Raw genomic sequence first — 12808 nt, 5'->3', positions numbered from 1 at the left:
TCTCTCTCTCTCTCTCTCTCTCTCTCTCTCTCTCTCTGTCATTAACACGTCGGAACACAAATTCTCCGCAGCAATCGATCTTGGAGAATATCGTAACTTCCGCAACTGAGAATACCAATTGAAATAATTAGTAGAAGCACCCGAATTATATCCAGGTATGAATACACGGAAGAGAAAGAAAATTAGCCGCAATAACTAAAATTAGTTGTAACCTGAAATTTTAGCAGCATAAGCAATTTTAATTGCCGCAATAGCAAACTCTTTAGCAGCAGTAAAAGAATTTGCTAATGCAGCAATTAAAATTGCTTACACTGCTGAAGTTTCGGAGTGTCCATATATTGTACAGCTAATTTAGCTACTGCAGCTGATCTTCCTTTTTCCGTGTATATATATATATATTGGTTGTCGAGTTTATCGAAAGATGTTACATCGCAAGAGCTTTGCGAATAAAGAGACGTCCGATTTCTGTTGTGTTTTCATCTTCGTAAAGTAAACGAGATTTCCGCAGCTATCGGTAATATCGCGTGGCTCGTCCATTCTACAATACGTTAGAACTAATGCATACGTAATTGTATATAATATACTTATATAAATACAGGGTGCGATTTTTCCATCGTCCATTCAAATAAGGTACGTCGTGAACGACGAACGCTTTTTCACTCGTCACCGAATCGCAATCGCGCAGACCCCCACGTCGGAACGCGTCGAGAGTACCGATCGAATTTCCTCGACCATCGTGGACAAAAAAGGAGGAGGAGGAGGAGGAGGAGGAGACTCGAGGGATGTCACGGCGACGATCAGACCGGCGAACTTCTTAAAAAATCTACGCTTCCTATGTACACATACACACCGACCAACCGAAAGAGCGTCGCACGAAATTCACGAGGAAATACTGTCTGCCGCGAAGAAGACGCTCACCATCGCCCGGTGCTTCCGGTCGCACGCTGGCAAGGATCACCAAGACTGTCCGGTTCTCCCCGGCTTCAGCACGTCGGAGGGAGGACTCAGCGATCGGACGTGAAGCAAGTCCGTCGTCAGCGTCGGTCTCTGTACGTTCCTCAGGACGAAGCGGCGGAAACTCACGCGAGCTTCATGTATATGGTGCGCTCTCGCATCTTGCAGTGCTTGAGTTCCCTGAGGGCGCGCTGCGCCTCGCTGGGTGAGGCGAAGGCCACTCGCGCGTCCCCCGTCGGCATGCCTCGCTCGTTGTACCGACGTATCACGTTCTCCCGTTTGACGTCGAAGTCGCCGAAGAAGTCGATGATCTCGTTGATGTCGGCCTTGAACGGCACGTTCTCCAGCGAGAGCACGCAGCCGGGCTTGCCGAAGCCCTCGACGTAGTCCATGTTGGGCGGGTGACGTCCCATCATGTGCCGGGGCATACCCATCATCCCGGGCGGACACCTCGGCCCGAAGCCGGAGTTGCCGAAACGCGGCGGCATGTGGCTGCCGCCGCTGCTGCCGCCGCCCATCGGCCCGGTGAAGCGCGGCCTCTGCTCCTGTATCGGCGGGAAGTGCTGTTGCTGAGCCTCGATCATCTGCTGAGGATCCACCATGCCGAGGGTCTCGAGCATCTTGGCGCGCGGCACCAGCTCGATGGTCGGCACGTTCTTGCCGAACGGCAGACCGTTCTTGGCGGTGGCGCGCAGCGCCTCGTCCGCCGTGTCGAACTCGCAGAAGCACTCGCCGGCCGGTTTGCCGTTCTGATTCAGCATCATGTGGATGCGATGCGGCACGATGCCGATGTCCGAGAAGAAGTCCAAGATATCGCGGTCGATCGTCTGGAAGGGCAGGCCGCGCATGATGATGCAGTCGGACGAGGTCGGTTGGTTCATGCTGGCCTGCTCGTGGTCGCGCTTAGCCTGCGAGAACGTGTCCTCGCTGATGGCGGTCGCGGTCACAGGCTTGTTGCCGATCTTGAGCGACGCGGTGAGCGAGGACTTGGCGTCCTCCAGCCGCGCGAACTGCACGTAAGCCGTGCACTGGGCGGTGGCGCCCTCTTTGCTCGTGATGAAGAGATCGTTGATCTTCCAGTCGTGGAACAGCTTGGCGATGTCCATCTCCTTGGTGAAGGAGGGCAGGTCGGTTAGCAAGATACACGTGGAGTTGCGGAAGTCGTTTTCCGTATTGTCCTCCGACCTCTCCTTGTCGGGCGAGTAGGAGTTCACGGTCTTGTCGAAGATGTTCTCGTCCAGGTGTAGCACCTCCACCTCGGAACCCCGCACGTATCTGGTCGTGCCGAGCGCGAGCTCCTTGCCCTCGGCCTTGCTGAACTTGACGTACGCGATGCCGACGCGATTGCCGTGATTGTCGTTGATTATCTTCATGCCGTCCTTGCGAATGTGGATGCCCTGAAAAGCGTAACGCAGGTCCGAGTAGGTCGCGTTCAGCGGCATGTTGCGGATCTCGACGCAGTGGCCGCCGCCGCTCTTGCTGTCGTTGGAGAACCTCGAGTTGCCGGACTTCCTGCCGGACGTCTGCCGCTCCTTCTCGAAGTTCCCGTAGCTCGACGAGCTACCGGACTGGAATGCGTGCGGGTTGCGACGGCCCTCGAGCTCCTGCACCTTGTTCATGAAGGGATTGTTCGGCCTGGCGCCGCGGTAGTTGCCGTTCGTGCCGTACTCCTGGTTGTTGTTGAACTGATTCGAGCCCCTGCCGGGGAATCGCGTCTGGTCCAGCCTGCCCTGCTCGCCCTGGCTCCAAGGCTCCTTGGGGCGCGTCGTCAGGCCGCCCAGGGCGGGCAGGCTGCCGCTGTTCAGGTTCGGCGTTATGCCCACCGTGTGTCCACCGAGGGCCGGCACGTGCGGCTGCATCAGGTTGCTCACGCCGTTCAGGCCGTTTATGTTGAACTGACCGGCCGCCGACTGCAGCATCGGCTGCTGGCCGATCACCGACGTGCCGAAGCTCATCGGCCGCTGCTCCGAGTCCTGCGACAGAGCAGCGACGCCGGCGCCGAGGATCCCCGGCGCCAGCAGAGCGGCCTGCATCTGCGTCTGCGGCGGCACCTCCCACACGCCGTTCTCCAGCGGCTTTTTCGCCCCGCCCGGCGGCTTGTCCTTGTGAAACTGACCGACGCACACGACGTCGCTGGTGTCCTCCTCGTTCACGTCCTTCCGCCGATCGCCCGTCGAGTTCCTCTTCGAGTCACGGTCGCGCGACCTCGTGCGGTCCCGCGACCTCGAACGGTCCCGACGCCGCCGCCGGTCCCTCCTGTCCCGTTCTCGGTCCCGGGATCGGCTGCGATCCCGTCGTCGTCGGTCTCTACCTCGGTCCCGATCGCGCCGGTCCCTGTCCCGGTCGCGGTCGCGGGAGCGCGACCGGTCCCGCGACCTCGATCTGTCGCGACGCTCCTTGCGCTCCTTGCTCGATTCGTTCTCGTTCTCCTTGTCCCGTCTCTCGTTCGGCGAGCCCGGCTTCGCCTGGACCACCGGCGGCACCGCCACCGGCGCCTGCATGAAGGTCTGCAGACTCAGCGTCTGCTGCCGGGCGGCTTCGATGACCTTCTGCATCTCCGTGCGGGAGCTCAACAGCAGCTTGATCTTCATCTCCTTGATCTTGCCGCCGTCGTGCATCATCGCCTGCCGGGCGTCTTCGTCGGTGCTGCAACAGCGAAACGACGACCGTTTACGTGGGATTCGTACGAGCGACTCGTCTCATCGATCACCGCGTGAGATTTAGTCGCAGCACGGTGCTCTTTTTGCCACGTAAAAGATCTGATTTGGAAGGACGCGCACTGAAGAAAGGATTTCGTATAATAAGTGCTAAAATTCGCCGAATATTTGCCGACCAAATATTTGATTACTGCAATCAAAGAATTTTGTTCTGTATATTAAATATATAATATGTGGAATTGTAATATTGTATATATAGTATGTGGAACTAAATCATTTGGTTGCAATAATCAAACGTTTCGTCTGCGAATATTCACCAAATCCTTTTTTCAGTGCGGTGTCGAAACAGGCATGCCGAGAAGAACGAGTGCTTTCCTGTTTTCGAGAAGACGTACCGCTCTTTCGGACATTTACGGGCGTCCTCGTGGAATTTTCTAAATTTGTACAAGGAGAAAAATAATTTTGTTATTTCGTAGCAAAACACCACACTGAAAAGAGGGTTTTTTGGTTTACATTTAGTTGGCATATATTAAGCAAATTTTGATATTTGTTACCAAATCCTTCTTTCAGTATATTGTTGTTATTGCGTATTCATTGTAACAGTGATAAAACTTAGCTGACATAATAAAATTAGCGAATTATTCGTAATCAGAGAAAAACAGTTTTGTTGCCAGGATAGAAAAATTCTGCTGAGTCAATTGGTCCTTGTTAATTTGCTGTTGAAACAAAATGGTGTTGTCCTGCATTTACCAATTTGTTCATAAAGCAAAATAATTTGTAGATTTAGCAAAATAATCCAGCATAGGGTCAGCATAGGGTCAGCAAATTATTTTTCTCCATATATCACTTTTATATATGTATAACCCATGATTCTCAAAAATTTATATAATATATAATTTATAATTATATAATTTTGAATGACTTGAAATTTAATTTTTTGCATATATAATAAATACTATTTTATAATTAGGTTATAATAAGTTAAGATATTATGACATATGTGCGTAGATAATTAATCTCTGGTGCGTCAGATAATTTTATTATTTTACTAGTTTAGAGAGAGAGTTAAACGCAAGAAGAAAGATAATTATTTCATTATTACTGTCCATAATAATGAAGTTCGGTAATGGCTGGAAACTAAACCTTTCCTTTATGCACTTGCGTCAGCAACTCATTAGAACTTTCTAACGCGTCTTATGTAATTATCTTTTGAATGAGCTACGATAGAGCCATACTGTTAAAATTAAAATTAATTGCAACGAACATGATGCTCGTAATGTTACCTCGCTTTCGTATAGTTTTGTTTTAGATTCCTTTCATTTATTTTATCCATTATCTTTAACGTACTAATAATAATCTATTAATATATATTCGGAAATATATTTATTCACTGTTAAGAGGCCATTCAAGAATCACGAAATTTTCATGCGGAGTTTGAGTATTTTTTACCCTCATCCCCTTCGTTTTCACAAACATTTTTCACAAAATACTTGGACAGCTTCCTGATATTATGTAATATTATCCCCTCTTTCCACTTCTACATTGTTACTGGATTTCTTTAAATCCAGCACGAAAATAAGCATCGTGTGCCAAGGGCTTATGACGTTCCATGGCCTACTCTCTCCCCTCTTTCCTACCATCACAGCTGTCAGACAAACTAATATCCCTCCTCCTTGCTCGTTGTGTAACGTAATTGTTGAATGACTCCTTAATCCATTATTTAACCTTCCACTTTATTCTATTGATATTAATGCATTGTCGCATGATTATTATAAATGCATTATACCCAAATGATCTTTAGCTGTGAATGCAAATCACTTCTAAAAAGACAAGTAAAAGAAAAAAAAAACAATCAAATACAATTTGTCTAATAAGAGCATGACCGGGCAAACTTCTGTTTGAAAACCGTTATATCGAAAACTTTTGAACGAGCAGGTAGAAGGACTCTCCCCTACGACGAGGGTCCAAGTCGTCCGACTGTCGCTAAAGAACGACGTATTTAAGGATGAGTACCGGAGCGTAAAGTAGGTAGACGGCGGCGAATCGGATCAATACAGGCCTTGAGACAGTTGTCGTGTTGTTTCAAATAAGCGAGGAAGCGCACGGAGGTAACCAGCATGATAAAACAGATCGTTTGAAACACAAACCTAACGATAACTATCTCAGATCTTATATTGATTCGATTCTGCGTGTGATTCAATTCGTATCTACCTTACGGAGAATTTGAATGCCAACGATCAAAATTTACCAGAAAGCGTTCAATATCATCTGTCGAAAAAAGTGGTTTCAATGTAAAGGTCAGGATTGGATCCTTCGAGAGGACAACGACCCAAAACATCGGAGTCGTCTTTGCTCCCAATGGAAGGAAGAAAGTAACATCGAAACATTCAATCTGACCATCACAGTAATCAGGCGAAAGTCCTATTGAAAATATCTGGGCATTAATGAAGATAAAGTTGCGTGGGGGAAAAGTGTGACACGATGAAATCAGATTCTTTCAATATGGCGATCTTTGTCTCGAGAGTATGCTGTTATATTGATGAAAAATATACCTGGAAGGTGCCAGGCGGTAATTGACAATGATGATGATTAGACGACTTATCAAGAGCGTTGTAGTACTGATTATATAGTACATGTGTATTTTTTTTTTTATTTTTTTATAATAAACAGTTTAAAAGTTATGTCGGTGACGCTCTTATTAGACAGATTGCAACTACTCGAATTGCCTAACATCGTTCATCGGATCTCGATCGGGTGGCGCAGAAAGCAAGTAAGAGATGCCAATGCATTCGCCGTCCGGTCACATCCTTTCCTTGTTCTTCTTTTCGCGCGATCGATTATTTACCTGAATGCAATGAACGCATCTCCGAGCTCGCCGCCGACAATGTGCACTCCTCCCTCCGGAATACTCAAGCCCCGGAAGAACTGGCGTATGTCCAATGCGTTGGCGGACCATGCCAGGTTTTGCAGCCTGATTATGACACTCATTTTCGCACTTTATGCGATGCTTGTATCTGCAACCGAGCCGAGAAGCAACGAAATTAAACGACGGGGAATACACATCGTCCGGTTTGACTGTCGCTTTGACAGCCAAGTAGTTCGCCGATGGTAAAACGATCAAGAGAGTTGAAGACGTCCGACGGGATACGGTTCAGTAGTTGCGTAGCAGAGAGGAGGAAATAAAAATACATTTTCCAGAAATATATCCTCTTTATTAATTTTTACACGGATACATCGCCTATGAATGTCTGCCCCCGCACGATTAATATTTAATATTTATTTTAAGTTAACGCGGCGCACGCTGTTTATATACATGTTTATTTTTATTATATTATTATTATTGTTATTATTATTACGTCCAATTTTATTAGTATTTAGTATTGTTATTTAGTAGTATGGTAGCACGACGGCAAAACCACTACGTATCGAGGAGTAACGAGAAGAGGGGAGGTATTAAAACTCGAAATGCTAATAATTTCCTAAGTATTCGCTTCTTCTGCAGTCCGTTATCGTCGGGAATAAATGATCAATCGCCGGAATGCGAGGCGATTTTCTCTCTCATTTCCATGTTTCCTAATCACTGCGACAGTTGCGAAGGATCACGTGAGAAATGGTATACGATTTTCGATTACCGAATGCGCGGAGGCGTACATTCCTCATGTTCGCGCGCAACGTGTTTGTGTCGCAACTTGCACAACGCTCTTCGCAGGCAAGTAAACTTTCTCCCCGCACTGATTTAACAAATGTGATATCGCACGAGCAAGGCAGCGAACAACGAGATGTCTCTCCTTGACCGAACGACGCATCCGAAGCGATCGTAGCTCGCTTTGTTCATTTCTTTCGGTGACGTAAAAATAAGCGGTGGGAATACGCCACGCGTGTCATGTAAATTTTATTATGCGGTAGTAGTTCAATTCATATGCATTTTAACAGCGGCTACCCGACCGGAAAAGTGACGCAAGGATGGATACGTGATTGAAAAGCGGTTAAATGGGATTTATTAGCATAAAAGCTGCTCGAACGCATATATTTCGAGAAGGAAATAAATGTTCAAGCGACGCTTATCACGGTCGACGGGACACAGAATTGAATGAAGATTTAAAATGATAAATCTCGATTAATCGAGGAAAATACACCTTTTTTGATATTCCATCAATCGTCTAATTTACACCGGTCGTTTCATACGCACATTAACTAATAACTTCTTATCAGATTAACTTGATATCGATTTGATATCGTACACTATACGACAAAAAGAAGTAGCTTTCGCAGCTAAAAACGAGCTCCCACAGTTAAAAATTAGCTGTCCATATAACGCAACATGATATTTAATTAATTTAGCCAATTCTCTTTGTCTCCGTTGTTTGTCTTCCATAGCTGAAAACTAGAGTCATTCTGGTAATTAAATTTCAAGTATGTGTTATATGAACAGCTAATTCCTTTTTTCCATGTACTAAACTGGTATGATACGACTTTTTGATGTGTATTGTACTAGCTTGGTATGCCGTCGTTTACATGTATCATCGATATCGTAGATAATCAAAGAGAGATCATAATTAAAATAATCTAATAGAAAACTATTAGTTAATACGTGTATCAAACGATTAATGTAAACCAATACATTGGCGCTCGTGAATCGATTTATCCTTTTCAATGAAACCATCCGATACGTTAAAAAAAATTATTAAATTAACAAGGAGAATATATTCACTTGTGCCAACTCGTACTCAATCGTTGCGAAAACTAGCGCGGAATAAAAAAATGTTTATTTTGTACACCATTTCGAGAAAAATTTCGGACAGTGGCTTTCCCTTCACATCGATGGCTTGGCGAATATCATTCGTAATGGGACGAACATCCTTGGCATTATTAAGCTGCTTGCACGTGTGCATTAAAGTATAAACTAGCGGCTGGTTAGTTAGTTGTTGCAGCACTATCAATCACTCTCGTGCGTTGGCGCGTATCTTCCCGCATTTGCGCAGCCAGTGCGATCGCTCCTGCTTTAATTCATGGTTTATTACATGGCAATTAATTTCAATCCTGACACAGTCGATCGATTGTTTCGCCGAGAGTGATCACCTTTGACATTTATGCGCGCGCCGCAGCTGTCGGGTACAGATTTTACCGTGCTGTTCGCAACTACGGCGTAAACTTTCCACGCTAACGGCGACTTATCGAAAACACCCACACGAGATATTTCGCTATTTACGTTCGAAATTAAAAAATACAGAAAGATTCAAAATCCCCAAGTTGTATTGCGCAACATACCGTCGTGCCATCGATCTTTTTCTTTTTCCTTTTTCGTTGAGGAAAAAAATAGAAAATTTATTTCGGACAAAATGATTTTATACCAGGACTTAAACATTGTTAATTATTATGAATATTGCAAATTATTGTGATTATTAGATAGATTAGCAAATCGCTAATTTTAGTGCGCATACACGGAAAAAAGACATTAGCTGTCCATACAACTGAAATTTAGTTACCAAACCTAGCTTTTATTAGCCGTGAAAGCTAGTTTTTAGCTGTGGGAGCTACTTCTTTTTCTTTTTTCGAGTATCCATTTAACAAAGAAATTTTCTATTTTAATTTTCTTAATTTTAATCGACATTATTAAAAGTACGTGTTATGATAATGATCGTTGTTGCAGTTATAGAAGAAGTCGGTACTCATTATTAATATATTACAGACGCAATTTTTATTTTTATCGTGTTATAATTTTATTGTTTTATTTCAGATATTTTAAGAAGAGGAATTTAAGATATTACGATTTTAAGATGTTTTACACTTTTTTAGTTTGATCATTATTATTTGGTTAAGTATAAGAAGAGTAATATATTATAGTTCTGATTTACACGACTTAATTTTAAATATCTTTCAGATAAAAGCAAATATCATGTGAAATAAGAGGTTTTAATTATCAGAGTTGCACTTAATAAATTGTTTTTATTAAGGGAAAGATAATCTAACGTATATATACCGAATAGTCTTTTCACCGTTTAGTTTCCGGAACAATAAATTTCACATGACTTCTAATGGTTAATTTTCCACAAGATTACAGTTTGAAAGCAAACTAACAATTATAAACCGAGTAACATCATTAAAATTTCACGAAAGAAAAGCGGTGAGTCAGCAATTTCACCGCTATATTAGTTTCCGGCACGATTATATCCATATACCAAAATAAAACTCGTGGAAAGGCCACAATCGCGTACGAACGGCTAGTGCACGAGAAATTTAAATCTCTTTCTCTTTCTTTCTCTCTCTCCTAACAGATAAAGTCTCAAACTTCAAAAGCTTCTTGACAATCCGCTATAAACAGGAAAACACATTCGCCTCAGTTTCGCTATCAAATAGATCGGAATGGGACGACCTACATGTTAGTGCTAGCGTTGGCACACGAGACACGTTTTATATCTTCGTGAAGAGAGCAGAAATGCCCGATAAACCCCACAGTGACGTGTGCACCTGACGGTTTTATTATTACAGCGAACTCCGATGGCGCCGAGGATTTGGCAGAGGAACGCTCCAAGACACACAAATACACCCACGCGCGTTGCGTACGCTCGTACACGTCAACAATCGAATCGTCGGCTTTTAGCTTACTCTTTTTAAACGATCGTCAAATCTTCCGACATGCAGGTTGAAAGCAAAAAAAAAAAAAAGAATGAACTGAAAACCCCAGAGAGGAAACATTCAGCGCGAAAGATGTGCGGAAAGATATTCGAGTGTTTATCGATCGCAGGTCGAATTGCGGGTTTCTCGCAGTCGAAGAGGAAGCACAGACACATTGATCTTGAAAATGACCTCATTTCCAAGCCTGAAGCAGCAGGAGCACGAAATGGTTTCCATTCACATGGGAATATCGATCCGCAACAGCAACAAGTAGTTCGATCTTCGAGTATTCTAAAAGAATCAAGTGGCGAGGAAGTGATTCACGCTCCCTGATAACGTAAACATTACAGGATCCTTGAGCCGGAGTTCGAGTTTCCAGGTGCTTTAAACGGTAAGTGCGAAGAAATTTTCCATTCTTGCGTGATCGTAGACATCGCAATCCTCGGGAGAAGGAGAGTTCCATCTCTGAGTATCGAATGACAGTTCGGGAGGCGGAAGAGGAAGTAACATTCGTTGATTCGGTGAAGAGACGCTCCGGCGAAAACGAGTCGGACGCAACGATATTGACGAAACAACGTTCCGACAAGTGACACGAAATCAAACGGGGTGTGGGAAATAAACGTCTCTTTTCTCTTTTGCAGGGGGGAGAACGGATCTGGCGGAGCGCGTTCGCAGCGATCTTTCGCTGTATTATTCGGAAGTCATCATCGCATTTCGGGCGACCGTAAATTACAGTGCACGGTGCACCGTAATCGGCAATTTTCACGAGCCACGAGCGCGCCAACGAGCAACGTTGTTACATCGTTCCACCTTCGTTGCGAGACCGTGATTATCAGACGGCGCGGCGGCTCGGCCGTAAAGGACCTCGTGAGTCACGAGATGGTTAAAAATAAGAAATTTTCACCTTCTCGAAAAACGAACGACTCGGGTGTGAACGGGCGACTGCTCTCGACCCTCACGCGCAATGAGGGACCTCCGTGCTGCGCTGTGACAAGTGCAGCGCGCGCGCGCGTTTTGCCACGTGTTCGAAATGATATTTTGCAGAGGAGCAGAGAAAGAGGGAGGGAGGGAGGGAGGAAGGGAAGGAGAGAGGGGGAGAGAGAGAGAGAGAGAGAAAGGTGAGAAAGAGATTCGAAACACACGGTCGACACACAGGATTTCACGACTCCGAGGAATTTCCACAGTCGCACGCATACGGAGACGCGGATCGACACACACGCCTCCCTTCTTTTTTTTTCTCCCAGGGCGTATATTTACAATCGCACAACGCACATGGGCAAGATCGTCGTCGTCGTCATCGTCATCGTCGATCTCCCCCGACTCGGCTAATCGACGGCTCGTCTCCCCGTTGTCTCTCGGAGCGCGCGAGACGCGTGTGTCTGTTTCCGTGCCGACGGCGCTCGGTCCGGTTTCTTCGGGGCTTCCACCATCATCCCCCGCGAGAACTGCTGAAAATCCTTCCGCCGGGATCGAGGGAAGGAGTGCTCGATTACGTCGTGTGTCCCCTCAAAAGATGGATCGCACGGGAGGAGCGGAGTCCGGTCTGCGTCGCGTGTGACGCTTCTTCCGCAATTATCCTGTCATTGAAAGCCGCACCTTCCGTTGCCGAAAATCGCTCGATCTTTTCTGATCGGAGGAGTCAGGGGTACACCCGGGGTTACTCAAGCAGTGCGCTTCGCGATGAAAACAGGGAGTTTTTGCAATAACATTTTTTCTTCAGACACGGCGAACGCTGAAGTGCGTTCCGGTATTCACCGTCAGCACTTCAAATCTACAGATACGCAACACAAACTGACAAATTCGCAGTACCGGCGGTGAATACCGAGATGCGCGTCACCGTGTCTGAGAAACGTTATTGCAAAAAACTCTCCAACGAGTGACTAACGCTAACGATGCGCGCGCCGTCAGATGCAACGGAACGTTTCCTTTCTTTTTCTCTCTCGGAGCAGGCTGACATATCGAGGATGAGTGGTGAGACTTCTGCCGTATCATCGTGAACGCACGGTAGCAACTGTTTAAGCAGATCTTAATTAAACGGTTGTTGATCAGACACAGATAGAGAGCGCGCCGTCGCGCGGCTGGAATTCGAGGATACCGTGGTTCCGCAAATTCCAACGTCACCGTCGCACGTGGATAAATAATCGCTTTGTAGCAACACACCCGTCGCTAGAAAAACAACATTTAGTCAGTAGTAAGAGCTAAATTGCTTATATTAAGTCGTAACTTAAAGATCGTTCGGGTTATTGTAGGCTTCACCGATCGCCTATAGGGCTGCTACTTTCGCAAGCGCGGTGGAAGGAACAAAAATAGCTTTATGGTAGCGTGATGTAACTTGACGAAGAGGCTTCTTTAGATGGCCTAGACACGTGTCCAGCGTGTGATCGCGCCATGTGCGAGCGATGTGCCGATTCGCCTACTTAAAACTGTGCCTCGTATCGACTTCTTTCTTTCTTTTCCGCAAAGTAATTCTGTAACACACTGTACAGCGGAAGATAGACCATCCTTTCGCGAGATATTCGCGCGCTTTTGGGACAATTTCGCGCGGATGCAAAGTTGCAAGGAGAGAATTCGGGGGGGGGGGG

General features: G+C 45.9%; 1 protein-coding gene across 1 annotated transcript in view; it reads right to left on the bottom strand.

Annotated features, from left to right (window-relative positions):
* Positions 1-6: 6 nt before the first annotated feature.
* The window catches only part of LOC106750521, a 17002-nt gene continuing 4200 nt past the window's right edge, over positions 7-12808 (bottom strand). The window contains exons 3-4 of the mRNA XM_014630924.1: positions 6457-6625; positions 7-3600 (exon numbers count right to left, since the gene is read on the bottom strand). Of these exons, the coding sequence (XP_014486410.1) occupies positions 1080-3600; positions 6457-6599 (2664 nt within the window). The 5' untranslated portion in view covers positions 6600-6625 and the 3' untranslated portion in view covers positions 7-1079. The remainder of the gene's footprint in view (positions 3601-6456; positions 6626-12808) is intronic.

Source organism: Dinoponera quadriceps, unplaced genomic scaffold, assembly GCF_001313825.1.
Source record: "Dinoponera quadriceps isolate SergipeBrazil2010 unplaced genomic scaffold, ASM131382v1 scaffold5977, whole genome shotgun sequence".
In the NCBI taxonomy this organism is placed as follows: domain Eukaryota; kingdom Metazoa; phylum Arthropoda; class Insecta; order Hymenoptera; family Formicidae; genus Dinoponera; species Dinoponera quadriceps.
Note: the sequence above shows the minus strand (reverse complement) of the source record. Positions and strands in the feature narration are given on the sequence as shown.